General features: G+C 38.7%; 1 protein-coding gene across 2 annotated transcripts in view; it reads left to right on the top strand.

Annotated features, from left to right (window-relative positions):
- MGAT4A (alpha-1,3-mannosyl-glycoprotein 4-beta-N-acetylglucosaminyltransferase A) overlaps window positions 1-18,786 on the top strand; it is a 102,058-nt gene that overhangs the window by 76,853 nt on the left and 6,419 nt on the right. For both annotated transcript variants that reach the window (XM_076001014.1, XM_020286271.2), the window contains exons 10-14: window positions 803-933; window positions 2,964-3,071; window positions 3,189-3,382; window positions 9,244-9,322; window positions 9,988-10,054. In XM_076001014.1, the coding sequence (XP_075857129.1) occupies window positions 803-933; window positions 2,964-3,071; window positions 3,189-3,382; window positions 9,244-9,322; window positions 9,988-10,054 (579 nt within the window). The remainder of the gene's footprint in view (window positions 1-802; window positions 934-2,963; window positions 3,072-3,188; window positions 3,383-9,243; window positions 9,323-9,987; window positions 10,055-18,786) is intronic.

The raw sequence follows: 18,786 nt of genomic DNA, 5'->3' as shown, positions 1-18,786 counted from the left end.
TCAAAAGACATCTTTACTTGTGAAGGCTTCAGTCAAAACAAAATTAAGAGTCCTTGTTTTTTTTTTTTTTTTTTTTTGAGACAGAGTCTCGCTTTCTTGCCCAGGCTAGAGTGAGTGCCGTGGCGTCAGCCTAGCTCACAGCAACCTCAAACTCCTGGGCTCGAGTGATCCTTCTGCCTCAGCCTCCCGGGTAGCTGGGACTACAGGCATGCGCCACCATGCCCGGCTAATTTTTTTTTTTTTTTTATATATATATATCAGTTGGCCAATTAATTTCTTTCTATTTATAGTAGAGACGGGGTCTCGCTCTTGCTCAGGCTGGTTTTGAACTCCTGACCTTGAGCAATCCGCCCGCCTCGGCCTCCCAAGAGCTAGGATTACAGGCGTGAGCCACAGCGCCCGGCCGAGTCCTTGTTTTTATATTTATTGATTTAGATAAAAACTTTTTACCTAAACCTTTCAATGTTCCTTTTTTTATTGTTATGGGAAGAATCTTAATAAGCCATGAAAGAAAAATCTCTGACTTGCTTTTTTGAATGCTTTGAGCCAGTAGTTGTAGCACAGATTTTACAATAATGTCAGGATTTCACTACTTCCGTTTATACCCAGGTGACAGCGCAAGAGAATGTTTAGCAAAAGCAAGTTAGTTTGCTTTTGATAATACAAGTGGGGCAATTGCTTACAATGATTTATAGTTGACAGCACATGTGTCAGTGTATTTAGTTACAAGATTTCACTTATTTAAGCTGTTTTGATACTTCGTTTCTTTATTTACAGCTATTGACTGGAGATATCTTTTCAGGTAAAATGTTTCAAGCTCCAGACCTCACTCTGATTGTAGAATTCATATTCATGTTCTATAAGGAGAAACCCATCGATTGGCTCTTGGATCATATTCTCTGGGTGAAAGTCTGCAACCCTGAAAAAGATGCAGTAAGTTAATTCCTCATGAGGGTGGAGGGGGCTTGTTTTCTGTACTCCATGAAAGTGATTTCTAGGGAGCCGGATTTTGGAAGTGAACAGTAAATAGGCAGTTGAAAGGAAACTACTTCCTTGAGCTGATAAAAAGTTCCTGTATTAGAAAGATGTTCAGATAGCAGTGGGAAATCCTGGAAAGCAGGGACGCCTGTGGCAGGACTATGGCCTTTCTCTGAGTTGGTGATAAATGTTTACAGTGTCTGTAGGCTCTGGTATGTTGTCAACTGTTGGCTATAGATTGGTCATATCTGTCCTGTGTGGGCTGTCTTTTCAGTTTATTTCTTCATTTTCTCTGTCAGCTCTCTTTTTTCAAATATTTTGGGGGCAATATGCGATCCTAACACATATGGTAATAAGGAATAAAATAGAAGTAATACCTTATATCAAAACAATGAAGTCAAAGTACCTTTCAGTGTGTTACTTGCAAGAAACCAGTTTTCATAGTAATACGCTTACCTTTGGGATGGTGGCAGGCAAGTAAACGAATGATAATTTTTGCTTTGATCATTCAGATAGCAAGTTATTTCCTTAGAAATCTTATTGTAAAACATAATTAGATACATTTTCATTGTCCAATTTGAATTGTTCCTTTGGGGAAAAATACAACTTTTTATTTAATAGGTGTAGCATAAACCATGAATGTACAAATTCTTAAAAATGAATGCCAATTTGGACACCTTCATAAGTAATATTTATTATAAGCAGATGTCATTTTAGGGTCACTTAGTCATTGTAACTGATAAGCATTTAATTTAACTTCATGACCATTTGCCTAGAATAGTTTGATTGTCCTACCTGCCAGTTTTTAGGATACTACTTTCTGATGTCTATAAGCTATCATTGCATTCTGTTCAAAAAATAAAACAACAAATAACACATTCTTAGAGCAAATCATGCAAGATATAGCAAAATGGCAGAGTGTCAACTTTATAACAGTGGTCGAACATATAATTGATTTGAACAAGTCATTTTTAAGGTCTAAACCTGTACTTGTATTTTCATTGTGATTTATAGGAATTTATATTGCAGGACACAGAATGGTTAATGTCCTCCTCCAATATTCCTCTATTTAATTCATCCTTTCCAGTTTTATTTAATATGTGGTTAGGTTCTAAAAAGATCCAAAGTGGTTGCAAAAATTAAAACCATGGAAACCCTCTAAGTCATCCATAAATTTGAGCACACAAACCTTTGGACAGTGTTATCTGTTCCTTCACCCTTCGTTAGCCCATGCTTTTCTGTGGCCCCTAATTCTTCAGGTGCTTCCCCTAGGATGGCAAGGGCCCAAAACTTATACAAGTCACTAGAAAGGAAAAGTTTTTAAACCATGTCAAGACAGCCATGGCTTTCTGGAAGCCCTGGACTAACTTGACCCCCAGAGCCCTGCTGGCATTATGGGTCCCTTCAAGTTCTGCAGCCACTACACACCTTGACAGGGCATGAGGACAGGCTGTGACATGGCATGTGGGCCAGCAGGCACTGCGAGTTGAAACATAGATTTCCTTTACCTATGTTGAGATGGATTTGTCTGTGGAACTTTTAATGTCATTAACTTGCATATAGTCAAGCTATTGCCTCACATATTCAACTTTTTTGCCCCTGTTATTATTTGCAAATTCTTCATTATATTACCTAATTAAAAATATTTTGTATATTTGAACCAAACCTCTAGTCTATAATTTGTGCATTTTAATATTAAAAGTCAAATCTTTATTGACATGTCTTGAAGGATGGTTGAAATTAAACCCCTCACTCTTCCCTTAGCTGTGCTTAATTTTTAATTTCCAGATCATGGCTGTTTATCAAGTAGGCAGCATATCTGTTAATGCCTCAAAGAAGACCATAAAAAACATACGACTTGGAATTATGACTTGAAGTTATATTTTCTTTTCAATATCCTTCTAAAGGATTTCTCATTTTCCAGAGGAGGACAAGATTTCACTTTATTATGTGACATTAACATGATTTTTTTTTTTAATGTTTAGAAACATTGTGATAGACAAAAAGCAAATCTGCGAATTCGCTTCAAGCCTTCCCTTTTCCAACATGTTGGTCTGCATTCGTCGCTATCAGGAAAAATTCAGAAACTCACGGTTGGTAATTTTATTTTCTCATGGACACACAATTTGTTTGGTGTGTAATTATTGCTTTTCTTCTTAACTAGAAAGAAACTGTATGTTATTTAATAGCATATATGTCTTTCCTCCTAGGATAAGGATTACATGAAACCATTACTTCTTAAAATCCATGTAAACCCCCCTGCAGAGGTGTCCACTTCCTTAAAGGTCTACCAAGGACATACGCTGGAGAAGACTTACATGGGGGAGGATTTCTTCTGGGCCATCACCCCAGTCGCCGGAGACTACATCTTATTTAAATTTGACAAGCCAGTCAATGTAGAAAGGTTGGTGATTATGGAAATATATTTGGTCCTACACTTCAGAGCTCTTATTCATAATACGATTTATGATGGATTTTGTGTGTGTGTACATAACAGATAAGAGTGGATGGCAGGACCCAAAATATTGGGTTGTAAATTATGTGTAATACAACTCAGTAGTAAAATGGGTGTGCTGTTTTCAGATATGATATCGGCATTTAAACATGTTCAGTAAATTCTATTGGTGTTTCTGGACTTCTAGTATAATTTTTTTAAAATACTTTATGTGTAGAAATCTCTCTCAAAATATCTCAAATTAGTGTTCACATTCTTACCCTTGAACATCCGTGCAGTTTGGCTGAAATGATAAACATGACAGAGTATGACTATTCCTAGTCAGAGGCTTTACAAATCCTGGATCATTATTAGTACACCATAGAGGAATTTACAACACTTTTATGTTTTCCAGCATTTGTTTGTTTTACAAAATTTAAGACTTTCATCTCCCTGTTTTTAGTTTAACAGTCATGATTCATTCCACCTTTCCTCAGTTTTAGACATGTTCCCTAGATTGCCCATGACATCCTTAGTAGAATATAATTCTCTACCCTGTGGCATATTACTTTATATGTTCTAATGGGAGGGCTGATTTGATTTTTAGAATCCACCAAAAATCATTTGGAATAATTCCATTCAAGGGGGTCAAAAACCATTTGTAACTGTGACGTGGTGTTACTAATTTTTTATTACTCTAAACTGATTCCACAGAGGAATTTAAGTCATAAAAGCATGTCATTCAATGAGAATACCACTGGGAAAATATGTAAAAATAGTTTTGAATAATATATTATACTTGGATGAGCATGTATTGTTTAATGTTCATTTTTATACTATTATTAATACTCTGCACTTTGAGATATTATTTATCACTCTTAGAGAGTCATCATAGAATTAGGAACAACATAGATGTCGTGTATTAGTAGGTATTTATTTGGTTAAGTAAATGGTGATGTTGCCATACATTGGAATGCTATAAGCAGCCATTAAAAATAATGGCATAGATCAATATGTATCAACATGAAAATGTTTCTGTATGTATACTAAGTGGGAGGAAAAAGCAAATTTGTAATGTATAGAATATCCTTATAGATCATTCTATAGGCTATAGCTTTCTATATGTATAGAGTTCTAGAATATGTGGAATTATATAGAGAGAGTATAGAATTATAGGTTATGGAAGGATTTTTTGAAGTAATATTTCACATGTATTCTGTACATAGAAAAAATTTGGAAGAAATATATCAAACTGTTAATTGAGGTGGGATAACAGGGACTATTTCATTTTGACTTGATACATTTATTTCGTATGCTTTTTTTCCTCAATTTACTTTTTCTTAAAGTAAGTTAAACTTTGATTTTTTTTGAGAAAATACATATCCACATGCAGCTGTAAGAAATAAAACTGAGTGATCCTGTGTACCTATTACCCAGTTTCCACTGGTACCCAGTGGTAACATCTTGCAGACTATAGTAAAACTTCATAACTAGGATTTGACACCAGTATTCAGGATAAGGAACATTTCCATTACCCCAAGAATTCTCATGTCATGTAGCTCTTTTTTTGAGATAGTCTCTCACTCCGTCACCATGGCAAGAGTGCAGTGGCCTCCTCATAGCTCATTGTAACCTCAAACTCAAACTCCTGGGCTCAACTGATTCTTCTGCCTCAGCCTCCTGAGTAGCTGGGACTATAGGCGTATGCCACTGTGCTCGGCTGATTTTTTTTTTTTTTTCTATTTTTTTTGTAGACATGGGGTCTTGCTATGTTGCCTAGGCTGGTCTGGAACTCCTGAGCTCAAGCTCAAGCAATCCTCCTGCCTTGGCCTCCTAGAGTGCTAGGATTACAGGCATGAGCCACTGTGCCTGGCTGTAGATACTGGTTTTTTGTCAGATATGTGGTTTGCAGATATTTTCTCCCAGTCTGTAGCTTGTCCTTTCATTCTAATAGTGTCTTTGTAGAGCAAAAGTTTATAATTTTCATGAAATCCAGTTTATCAGTTTTTTCTTTTATAAATCTTTTGATATTGAGTCCAATAACTCTTGGCCTAGCTCTAGGGCCCAAGGATTTTCTCCTATGCTTTTTTCTATAATTTTTATAGTTTTACATTTTATATTTAAGTCCATGATCCATTTCGAGTTAATTTTTGTACAAGAGGTGGGGTTTAGGTTCAGGGTTCACTTTATTTTTTTCTTTTGTCTTTGGTATACAGTTGCTCTAGCATAATTTGCTGGTAAGGTTGTCTTTTCTCCATTGAATTGCCTTTGCACCTTTGTCAAAAATCAGTTGGGCACTCATATTAGATCTTTTGTTATAGTTCTACAGGTTCCTAGGGCTCTGCTCATTTTTTTAAAAGTCTGTTTTCTCTGTAGTCTTCAGATTGGGTCATTTCTGTTGTTCTGTCTTTAGATGTATTGTCCCTTTCCTCTCTGTGGCCTTCATTCTGCTGTTGAGTCCATCCATGGAGTTTCTCATTTTGGGTTATTGTGTTTTCAGGTATACAAGTTCCATTTGGTCCTTTTTTTTTTTTAATATATATCTTCTGTTTCCTTGTTGGAACTTTCTAATTTTTCATTTGTTTGCAAGATATTTGTGCTGTTGAAGCATTTTTATGATGGCTGCTCTTAAAATCTTTTCCAGATAATTCTAACATCTCTGTTATCTTGGTTAGTCTTTATTGATGGTCTTTTTTTTTTCATTCAAGTTGAGATTCTTCTCCTTGTTGGTGTGATGAGTGAGTTTTGATTGAAACCGTAATGTTTGGGGTATAATGTTCTGAGACTGGGTCTTCTCTAAACCATCTGTTGTAGCTTCTCCCAGCGTGGCCGCAGCAGGGGAAGGGTGGGGGGTGGTAATGCCTCGTTACTTCCAGGTGGGGGTGGCAGAAGTTCGGTTGCCCCATGTGCTCTGTCGGCACCCAAGGAGGGCAGAGGCTCTCCATCCCTGCTGGGTAGGGATGCCCATGCCGTCCTGGCTGGGCAGGGCAGGGGTCCTCCTTACTGCTGTGTGTCCTCCAGTGTTGTCATTGGGGAGGGCCTTGTTATTACCCGTTAGACACCCCTTCAGCCTTTGTGGCTGTCGTTGGGCTGGGGCCACATTTTTTCTGTGGTGTTTGGCTGGAGTAGAGTATTGTCTACAAGTGTTATGTCTCACTAGGCTGCTCTTTTCCCGATCCTTTGGCTAGACAAGGAATGCTTTTGGGGGGGGGTGTCATTTTTTTTGTCTGCTCCCATTGGCATTTCCAGGTTTCTGAGTTTGTCAGCTCCAAGTCTGGGACGTACAAAGAAAACCCAGGAAACTCCCCACCCTGTTGTTCCTCGGATCCCAAAGCCCTAGTCAGTGTGTCATCGTCTCTCCACCTCCCAGCGTCTGCTTGTGCTTGTTTTATGTAGTGCACAATGTCCAGGGTTTTTAGTTGTACTTAGGAGAAGGAATAGGGAAAAAGACTTCCACCTTCCCAGAAGTAGAAGTCTCAAAAAGAGATTTACTTTTGTAATCAGGAAAAAGAAAAAATATATATATTTATAAAATATATATATATATACACACACACACACACACACACACAATTTAACAATTGAAAAAATACCCATCAAAGAATCAGCTACAGAACACATATATTGGAGATTAAATTTTTTTACAACAAATATTTTTACAATAAACCTCTGTAAGGTAATGTTTGTGTGGCCCAGCTAAGAGCACATTTATAGTAAAACACAATTTATCTAAAATTATACTATATATGAACTTTCTTAGAATTTATGGAAATACCCACCCTTCCTAGGACAGAGAAAAGGAATCACCTTTTGTTTTGTTTTTCACAATAACTTATTTGCTGAGGGGGGAAAGGTGGAAGTTTTATTTATAAATACAGAAATGAAATGTTATGAAAAGATTTTGTGACTACATAACACAATCTGTGTTCATTGTACACAAACTTAAAAGTGTGAAGAATCATGGGAAAAATCACAACCCCAAGGCTACCACGGTGACCACATTGGCCTTTTTTTAAATTTTTTTTTGGCTAATTTTGTGCACTTTCTTCACCTAATGTTAAACAGTTTAGGTGGTACTGAGTTTTTCATCATACATAATCAGGTGGTGAACATCTCTGAATCAATCTGCCTGAACTCTGGATTCTATTCCTGGGCTCTTATTAGTGGCTTCCCTCCTCCCATTCTTTCACATCTTCAGCTGTGGTATTGAGTGCTGCCTGGCTGTGTGAATCAGCATTCCCAGTTAAGGGTGTCCTTTAAGAAAGCATCTTTCAGCCAGGGATAGTGTCTCACACCTGTAATCCTAGCACTTTGGGAGGCCAAGGCAGGAGGATCGCTGAGGCCAGGAGTTCTAGACCAGCCTGGGCAACATAGCAAGATCCCATCACTATAAAAAATGTGAACAATAGCCGGATGTGGTAGCACATGCCTGTAGTGCTAGCTAGTGGGCAGGCTTAGGCAAGAGGATTGCGTGAGCCCACAAGTTCAAAGTTGCAGTGAGCTATGATTGAGGCTCTGGGCAACAGGGTGAGACCCTGTCTCAACAAAAAATAAAAATAAAAAAGCATCTTTCATCTGCAAATGCTGAAAGTAATTTTTGTTGTAGTAGAAAGAGCCTTTTATCAGGGTTCCTCATGCTGTTTAACATTTGAAAATCAAATCATTATCACAGATGATTTTTGCCCACAAGTACCCTGCTGTAACCATATTATAACCATCATGTACCTGTGACTTGGCTGAGCATTTTTAATATGCAGGGGGCTTTTTATCAGTTCTTATAAACTCTTTGGGACAGTCATTTAAGGTAAGTGGGAATCTGCATTATGTAGAAGAAACTCCTGCTCAGAAAGCTAAAGTAGCTTGTTAAAGGTAAAAATTCTAGTGAGTCAGAGACTAGGATTTGAACCCAGGTCTTTCAGACTCCTAACCCTAAACTTTTAACCATTTAACTAGAGTTAGTTTTAGATTTAGACATATTGTATGTCCTATCTACTTTCCACCTTTTCCTGCACACTTACACATACTAGTTCATTTTCAAAGTATGAAAACATAGAACATTATACTCATACCCAGAGAGTATTTTAGATTTTTCACAATATATTATGCTATAATTTACCATTACTCAATTTTTTTAATATTGACAAATGGAATTATTCAGATATTTGAAAGAGGTTAATTTACTTTCAGTCTACTAATGCTAAAATTATTTATATTTAATAAAACCAGACTTTAAACTTGCCATGACTAATGTTTGTCCTAGTGAAATTTTTCTCCGATACAAGATACAGCAGTATTATGTAGGTACTACAATTTCGATTATTCCTTAAATATTTAAAGCATTTTAAGCAACATAAAACTGTCATCTTTTTTTAAAAATCTGTCAAGTATGTTATATTAAGCAGCAATGGTCTTATTTCTGACAGAAGGAATTAACATATCACTTAGGGGTTTACCTACCCTTAAATTTTTAAATTTCCTACAGCTATTCAGAGTGCATACTGTGCTGTTACTACACATTCTAGAGTCAACTTTGTGTAGTTAGACCGCAGGCGTTCTCAAACTACGGCCCACAGGCCACATGCCGCCGGCTTAGGACGTTTATCCGGCCCGCCGGGTGTTTTTGCCGCCGCTGCCTGTCCTGCTTAGCAGCCGACTCATCCCGGGCCCACAGTGCGCACTCTCCAATGGTTTGAGGGACAGTGAACTGGCCCCCTGTTCAAAAAGTTTGAGGACCCCTGAATTAGAGTGTGGTTTAGAAAGGCTTCCTTTTGAGGTAAGATCATCTTCTTGCGTCTGTGTAAAGCCTAGTATTTTCATGTTTGTATTTTCAGTTACTTGTTCCATAGTGGCAACCAAGAACATCCAGGAGATATTCTGCTCAATACAACTGTGGAGGTTTTGCCTTTTAAGGTATGACTATTTTCCCCTTATCTTTCCTTAAGAACAGATACCAATAGATTTGGTTTGAGACTCTTGTTGTTTATGAGGTGAAAGAAAAGTCTCGTGATGTGCAGGACTCTGTGGTGAGTAATATTAATTTTTTTGGAAATATGGAACATCTGATATATTGGCCCATTTACCTAATTCATAGAAAAGCCTTCATTTCGTATTCTGTTGAAAAATAATATGGAATTTTATACTAGGAAAATAAATGAATCATTCTTTTACTTAAGTGTTTGCTCCCTGTTTGTATTTTGAGTCCTAAAACCCCATGTGGTTGTAATGCCTGTTGATTAATACACAAAATTAATGTATTGGTCTCTAAGGAATACCTAGATTTCTTTCAAGTTAACACATAGTTCTTTACTTCCATATATATTTTTAATAGCAAATAGTATTCTATTAAATGATTTAATGTTTCATTTTCTAAGAAGCAATATATAGAGATTCAGATGATGGTTAAAGAAACAACTTTTATTACATTTTTTAAAGTTCAAGACTGAGATGACATTTCTCTTTTTAGAGATAGGTGTGCCACTAATGCCACTTTATAGGTATTAAGATATATTCATAACTTAGATTTGTTTTTGATAGAAGGAATTCTTTGTAAAATTAATGCTTTTGTTTTATTTTAGAGTGAAGGTTTGGAAATAAGCAAGGAAACCAAAGACAAACGATTAGAAGATGGCTATTTCAGAATAGGTAAGATCTACTTTAGTAAAGTATCCTTTCTTTTTCTGGGCTTACTCCTACAGTACTTTTGAATTCTTTTCTGATGTTGAGCGACTTGAGGATTACAATTACTAATGTATTCCAAATTTTATTTACTCTTGTGTGTTAGTTCTTACTTTTAGTATCTTGACTGAACTAGGATTTCAGATCACAGGTTCATTCACTACTTCCTCTTCTTTCTACGTCCGCCCTGCCCTTGTTTTTTTTTTTTTAGATTTTTGTTTTATTTCGGCATATTATGGGGGTACAGATTTTAAGGTTTCAATCAATGCCCTTTCCCTCCCTCTCCCCACAAGTCTGAGTTTCCAGCATGACCATCCCTCAGATGGTGCACATGTCACTCATTATGTATGTATATACCCAACCTCCTCTCCCCTCCCCCCTCCCCAATACCCTATTACTGTAGTACCTATGTGTCCACTTAGGTGCTACCTGCCCTTGTTGATAGTCACCGCTGATAGAGACTCTGCCTTTGGCTGCCTCTTGCTGTGTGTCTCTTCCTGGACAAGCTTAGCTACTCTGGTGACCTCAGCTGACACCCACATGCCAGAGTCTGTGCTTCTGGCCCCCATCTTCTCCTGAGCGTCGCATTTGTAATGGATGCCCACTGACATAGCCTTACGCCTGGTGGCCACATAGCCACCTACAACGAGCATCTATAACAGCCATTTCTTTATTGGTCACCATGGTTTTTGCTGTCCCTATTTATCTAGTCCCTGAAGCCTAACCTTGGGGCTGACTGCCCTCCCCTTACTCTCCGTTAGCATAAACCCTATCCGTTTTGCCTCTGAACGTCTTGAGCCACCCGATCTGTGAGGGACCACATGTCCTCTTGTTGGCTTTCCAGAGCTACTGCAGTTCTTGTTTCAAAACGTAGCTATAACTCTATCCACCTGGGTAAAAAAACCTCAGTGACTTTCTACTGTCTGATTCCTTAGCTCCCACCCACCTTTGTGTCTTGTAACTTTCCCCTCGCTTTTTCTCTCTCCAGCCCTCAGACTATTGTTCCTCTAATTAAAGCCCCATGCTCTGTGGACAGTTTCTCTAGCATTTTCTCTGCCTGCAATGATGGGTTGATAGTTCTCCTCCTAGTGGTACTTTCTCACCCTTAATTAGCCAGTGCAGCTGCCCCTCTTCTCAGCGCCTCACACCGGCCTGGGCGTCCTTCACTGGGTGACAGTGGAGTTTTGTGGCTCCACTCTACGTGCCCACCCTGGAAAGGGAGGGGCATTGTCTTTCCCCGGGGCCTGTCACTTGGCAGGTATTGACTCAATGAATGATTATACATTTTCTTTTACTGAGAACAAACTAATGCTTTTCTTAGAATGAGGCAAAAGAGAATGTTGGTAAATTAATGTTGTAGGTTTACAGAGTAGAGATGCATTTTCATAGCTCTTTCTAGAGCAGTGTTACATTTGGTGAGTGTCATTCAGCTGCCGCTAAAAGGCTTGCACAATGACCCTGACTACTTTCTATGTAGTTTTGGTGGATAAATGAGTTTAGTTATTTTCATAGTGGGGCTGTGCCTTAGCCCATCTCTAGAAATGAACTTAAAATTAGCTGGGTATCCAAGACATTTATTACCCCTATTACCTGTCAGTTATCTAATTTCTGGGAACGTCATGTTCTAGATTATGTAAGGAGCATAGGAAACAGAGGTATCTACATTAAATGTCTTTGTAGTAATCTGAATAAAATGACCAATCTGAAACATTGACTCATATCTGCTTAGAACCAGAAGAGAACTTATGGATCGTTAAACCTAGGACCTTGTAACCAAAAATACCCATCAGAAACAGAGTAACTGATATTTTTCAACTGGACATATAAGTCTTGCTCTCTTAAGAAGCATACTTTAGTGGAATGGGGATGTGAGGGGCTTCATTGAGCTTCTCTCTAGCAAAACAACTATATTGAAAATTATTTTTTAAAAACCTGTTTAAAATCTCTGAAGATTGTCCAAAGGGGGAAGCCTGTGTTGCTTTTAGCCTCAGATAACACCTTGAGTAACCAGACTTCTGGGTGTCAGCAGCTAGTGGCAGCCTTGTGAGGGGCATCTATTCCTTGGGCAAAACAAGCTCATAGATTTTCCTCCTGATCCTGGAGTTATCTCCTCCTGCTTGACAGAGAAGCAATGGAACTGCAGTTAGTAATCACTGTGAGAACAGGGGTGTTGAGCAGGAAGCAAGCAGTTGATGTGTGCAAACAACCAAGGGCCTAGTCCAATTTTACCTTAGTTAAGTCATTAAAAATGCTGGGGTCCTGGCATCCTAGTGCTGTGGGAGGCCAAGGCAGGAGGTTCACTTGAGGTCAGGGATTCGAGATCAGCCTGAGCAAGAGCAAGGCCATGTCTCTACAAAAAAAAATTTAGCTGGGCATGGTGGCATGCACCTGTAGTCCCAGCTACTAAGGAGGCTGAGGCAGGAGGAGCGCTTGAGCCCAGGAGTTTGAGGTTGCAGTGAGCTGTGATGATGATGACATCACTGCACTCCAGCTGGGGCAACAGAGTGAGACTCTGTCTCAAAAAAATTAAATAAATAAAAAGCTGAGGTACTGAAATTTCAAGGGGCCCAGCCAAAATGGGACTCTCGCTCCTGTCAGCTTGTAGTCGAGGGCTATGGTATCTCCCTAGGAAAGGCAAGCTGCCAGAATTCGTCGTCACCCCTGCTCTGTTGCAGAATAGCTGTTCCAGAGAAGAGGACAGCTGATAGATCTGAGGTTCCCTCCTTCCACCCAACTTCCGTTCACAGGGCAGAAGCTTTACCCAGAGCAAGAATGTTTGGCCCTGATCACACGCACCCCAGTGCCCTGGAGAAGCAAGCTGAGAAAACCCAGGGCTACTGCCACAACCAGTGCCCTGCTGGTAAAGCAGGGTGTCACACCAAGAGGGAAGGGACCGCTGTCCCTGCCAAAGACCCTGAGCACTGTTGCAGAGATTCTCCTGGGGGAGAGGCGGGCCATAGAACAGAAAGCTCTGTAGCCCTCCCTGAAGAGACTGACTGATTCATTTGAAATATTACTGGGGAGAGGTCAAGACTAAGGGTGCTGTGGAGCACAATGACGGTTTTGATGTGAAGCAGTTAGAGAGTGGTGGCTACATCCGTGTTTCCCCGAAAATAAGACAGGGTCTTATATTTATTTTTCCTCAAGAAGACACCCTAGGGCTTACTTTCAGGGGATGTGTTATTTTCCCTTCAAAGCCTCAGCTTGATGGCCGGGACCTGACAGGGGAGCCGACGTTGGTGGTGGGGCTGCCCGCACCTTTCCGGTCACCTCTGGGATAGTAGCTGTCACGATGGGGCAGATGAGAGGGGCTGCCCGTCTTCTTTACCGCTCCGTGAGGAACTGCGTGGGTTGTGCAGTTACGCTGCGTAGCCAGGCCCATCACTAGGTCTTATTTTCGGGGCAGGGCTTATATTGCGCAAATGCTTAGACATCCTGCTAGGTCTTATTTTATGGGTAGGTCTTATTTTCGGGGAAACACAGTACAAGCTAAACTGGAGCCCAGCTAGAAGTTTTACAGGGAGAACGAGGCAAGGAGAGAGCTAATAAGAGCTTGGGGTGGGACAGCCAAGACTGGCCCAGCAAAGGGGCCTAAATTTAATTGGATCATACTGTGCAGCAGCTTACGCCTGAAGGCATTGTCCAAAACAATACACAGTCAGCTGGCAATTAGTGGAGGCCTGGTGGTTGAGGTGGGGGGCATGATAGCTAAGGATGGGCTTTGTAAAAGAAATACTAGATTTATTTCAGTTGGTTAAAGTTATGAGAAAGCAAAAGAACCTTCTGCAGAGAACCTGTGGACGAGGAAAAGGCCACTGGTCAGGCTTGGTGGAAGGTCCAGGGACTGCCAGGCCTTGGAAGGTCCTGCGATGCCAGGAACCTGAGATTCTAGTCCAGGAGCCCTCAAACTACGGCCCGTGGGCCACATGCGGCCGCCTAGCACATTTATCTGGCCCTGCGGGTGTTTTTGCCACTGCTGCCTGTCCTGCTCAGCAGCCGACTCGTCCAGGGCCCACAGTGCGCACTCTCCAACAGTCTGAGGGACAGTGAACTGGCCCCCTGTTTAAAAAGTTTGAGGACCCCTGTTCTAGTCACTCTTTGGTAATTTTCTCCACTTTTTCTCTCCTTGTCCTTCAATGCTTACTGATTAGGCCATTAGGTTAAGGACAAGGGTAAAATTTGTTGTTTGAAAAGATAATACATGCACATGGTACCAAATACAAATTTAAAAGGGTAGACCTAAGCCTTTTTCCCTTTTCTCTCCCTTCCTACCCTGTGTTTCCTAGAGGTCATTCCTGTAATGATTTGTGTCCTTCCAGAGGCATTCTGTGCATAAATAGCAAGGTGTAAGTATAGTCTTTAAACACACACACACATGATATATTCTACAATCCTATTCTCCATCTTGTTTTTCATTGAACAAAATATGTATATAGAACATGAGCATTTAAAAATTATAAATATTTCAGATACATAAAAAGATACAATAATAGTGCAAGGAATGTCTGTGTCTCCATCAACCAGCTTAAGATTTGTCAATTCATTCACTTCCAGTTTCTTTGATTAAAAAAGATAAAAAAAAAAAAAAGATTTGTCAATTCAGCTGTCCTTCCCTGGTAGCTTCTTTTCCCCTTCAACGCAAAGGTGGCTACTATCCTGAATGTTATGGTTACCATTTCCATTTATGTTGTTACTATATATATGCAATATATCCCTAAACAATGCACAGCGTTCTTTTGCTTGTTTTTAAATTTGATAGAAATATCTTTCAGTAGTCTGCAACTTGTTTTTTCTCCTCACCACTGTGAGATTCGTCCATGTGGATGCGTGTTGTATTTGTGGCTTGTTCGTTTCCACTCCTAGGTAGATTCCATGGGTGAATATGTCCCTGTCTGTCCTGTTTGGTCATAAAGTTTGTTTCCATCTTTTTGCTATTATAAACAATGCTGCTTTGAACATTTATGCATGTGTGTGGGAGTTTCTCTACAACATATACTTAGGAATAGAAGTAAATTTTCATCTTCAACTTTATTTCATTCTTTTTATTTTCCTTCAGTCTTTTAATTGGATGCCTGGAATTCCCTTATATTAGCATATCTTAATTTATTTAGACAGTTTCCTAGTGATGGACATCTAGGTTGTTTGCAGTTTCATGTCACAGTATATCTGCTGGACAAATTTGCTGAGTGAAAGTGTTCTAATGAACCTAGTTAGGCCATTTGGTAATCTTTTCCTAATGAAATGAGCTCATCAGATGACAGTATTAGATGTTACATTAGTTAAAATGTTTCAAGGCTTCACAGTATTTTTCAGCTCTGAATCCCCTGCCTAGTTCAATACTCAGTAATAGTTTTTTTGTAGCACATACCTTCTCCCCCTAGTCCCGCACCAAATATGGACAAAACTTTATGAAATAAGTTTATCAACAATTTTTGAATAAAAACATTACTTTGGTTACTGATAGGTTCAGCACTTACTATACAAATGAGTTTAAGCCTTCTCTGCTGTGGTTTTCAATTCGAATGTACCTTATCTTACTATTAGCCGATGAACTGTATTGTGAGACTTGAGAATACACTGCGTAATTTCATAGCACAGGGATCAGCAAACTATAGCCCATGGGCCAAATCTGGCCCGACGCCTGTTTTTGGTCCATGAACTAAGAATGTTTTTTAAAAAAATTTTTTTCTTTTTAAATTGTTGAAAAAAATAAAAAGAATATATTGTGATATGTAAAAATTATATACAATTTAAATTTTAATATCTGTAAATAAAGTTTTATTGAAACACGGCCATGTTTATATTTTTTAATGTATTGTCTATGTACGCTTTTTTGCTACAATAGCAGAGATGAGTGAGTAGTTGCAATAGAGAATGAGGTCATGCTCTCATGGCTTTGTATTCCTTCTCAGTGTACTCTAAATCACAATGATGCATTTTTAATTTGAGTGTTTTGAGTCACCATACTGTGGCTTTTTAACAATTATTAGTGCAATCTATCTATCATGTCAAAACAAGAAAAGTAGACTTTGAACACTGTGCTTTTTAACAAAAGGGAATGTGAATTATTTTACAAAATTAGGTGGCAAATCACTGTGGTTATTGTGCAGCTACATGAAAGCTGTACATTACCAGACTAGGAACTTACAGCAGTATTTCTAAGTTACAGGAAAGCAATGATTAGAAAAATTAGGGAATTTAAAATGAAATATCTCATTACAACAGAATTTCCTCACAAAAATAAAAAATAGAAATGAAACTGTTACCATAGTTTCCAAGTGGCTTGTTTAGCTAAGCAAGAAAACCCACTTACCAATAGTGAGTTAATTAAATAATATTTAATTGCAGCAGCTAAAGAAATATGTGCAGAGAAAATAAACTTATTTAAGGACTGTGAGGATTTCAGAAACAGCAATTACTTGAAGAGTTGAGGACATTGAAAGCAGTGTCAGTAGTCAAAAAGCAAAGCAAATTATTTTGAGTGGTTTTCTTGCTTCTTGTTAAGTCGATACATGTCTCTGACACCTCTCAGTTGTTACTTAGAATCAGTGTCAAGAAGTGACTAAAGAGTTTTGGTGCCTAAGAATAGTCTGTTTGGAACAACTACAGGCAAGAATATTTTCACATAGGTTGAGGAAACACAAGTTCAACCTAAAGTAGAATCTGCTGTGTTACAACAAATATGTTTAAAACGTGGAGGAGAAGGCGGCTTAGTTATATTAACTTATGAAGCTTGTGGAAATGTAAGGAATTTAAAGCCTATTGTTATTTATTTTATTATATATAAGCCAGGTATACTTTGCAGAAAATATTTGTATGTATGGTGTATCATTGAACCAAAGTGTCGACTGTGAACTATATTCACTCTCATGGATTTAGGTATTATCAGTTCTGTGAATTTTTGTCAAAAATGGGAACTTGAATATCCTGACCTGGCCCCACCACACAGCAATTCAGTGGCTTAGCAGTGGTAAAGCTTGATTGAAGTTTTTTTTTGAGCTTAGGACCAAAATTAAAATTTTTCCAAATGAGAACTGTCTTAACAACTATCACTTTGAAAATTGGTTTTTGCTTCAGGGTTGATAATGTTTCTTAATGAATTCCACCTAAATTACAAGACAAAATGGTACTCATATGCAAAATGTACATTGCGGACAAGTCACTTTAATGGCAACTAATATTGTCCGAACTATAAATAATACCAAGCTCTTTATATACGTCCCATGCTGTCAGAAATTAAAGTAGGAAGCATGATCTCTATCCCACACAAATTAACAGTGGGTACATTTTCAATTTCTAACTATAGTTGCAGCAACATTTTTTAACCTCAATGTAAGTGAAAAAGTAATTTCCATATTTCAAAATCTATTTAATGTGCATTTGAAGAGCTTTCACCTCATCTTCTGTTAGAGTGAACTCATCTGCAATGTACTAATGCACCAGAAGGCCTATAGCAAAGAGAAAAATCTGGTAGGATTCCAAAAAATACCTTCCAACTGATGAATACGTTCCATTAAAATTATGTGTTTGTAGCTGGATATCAGTATTTGGCCCTACCTAGGCTGTGTGAAATGACATTTCAAAGATATGTGTACAAGATTACAGATCAGCATCAGCAGGTGAACATTTGGAGTCAGTTTGATGATAAGGGAAACACTAACTTTGAACCCCAATTCAATGAAATGTTATCCCCTTCCAAAAGGAATTACATTCTTCTCCTTAGTATACCTACATTACAAAAACAAAATTGCAAGGCCGGGCATGGTGGCTCATGCCTGTAATCCTAGCACTTTGGGAGGCCGAGGCGGGCGGATTGCTCAAGGTCAGGAGTTCGAAACCAGCCTGAGCGAGACCCCGTCTCTACCAAAAATAGAAATAAATTAATTGACCAACTAAAAATATATATACAAAAAATTAGCTGGGCATGGTGGCGCATGCCTGTAGTCCCAGCTACTCGGGAGGCTGAGGCAGTAGGATCGCTGAGCCCCGGAGATTGAGGTTGCTGTGAGCCAGGCTGATGCCATGGCACTCACTCTAGCCTGGGCAACAAAGTGAGACTCTGTCTCAAAAACAAAAAACAAAATTGCAATCAGTTGTTGTTATATTACTATATTGAATTTCATCATTAAAAAATCTGTGGATATTTTTTTCTCTCTTTAAAGTACTTACCTAGTATCCTTGAGTTTCCTCTTGGCCCACAAAGACTGCCCTTTATAAAAAAGGGCAGTTTGTCAAATCCCTGGCTTAGAGAAATTTGGCTCAGAATGAACTATTTTCCTGTCACTTTTCTAACAGCATTTTTGGGTTTTGTTTTAAGAAGGATTTTCCTTACAGCAAGAAAAATTTAGTACAGTGTATGTTACCTTTTATAGAAGTTCTTGGTCCTTATTTTTATAGGAGAGCTTTTTTTAGCTTGTCATTTTTAATGCAGCTTTATACGGAAACTGCAGAGGAGGCATTACTTCTTAATTCCTTTTAAATGTGCCCTTGGAAAGAGTACACTTTGAGCCCCTGCTCAAGGCTAGCAACTGTATGTATGTCTAATTAAGACATTACAATTTGTTTTGATTGATTTAATTGTCAGAGAAGACAGACTGAGATCACAGATTATGTTTTGGGTTTGGGTAAGTCACAATTTGCTAAAAACCTGTAGGGTAAAACATTGTTGATACAAGAACAAATTTGTTTTGTTTGCTCTG

The sequence above is a fragment of the Microcebus murinus genome, chromosome 3 (genome assembly GCF_040939455.1).
Source record: "Microcebus murinus isolate Inina chromosome 3, M.murinus_Inina_mat1.0, whole genome shotgun sequence".
Lineage (NCBI taxonomy): Eukaryota > Metazoa > Chordata > Mammalia > Primates > Cheirogaleidae > Microcebus > Microcebus murinus.
This window is presented reverse-complemented; position numbering and strand designations above follow the sequence as displayed.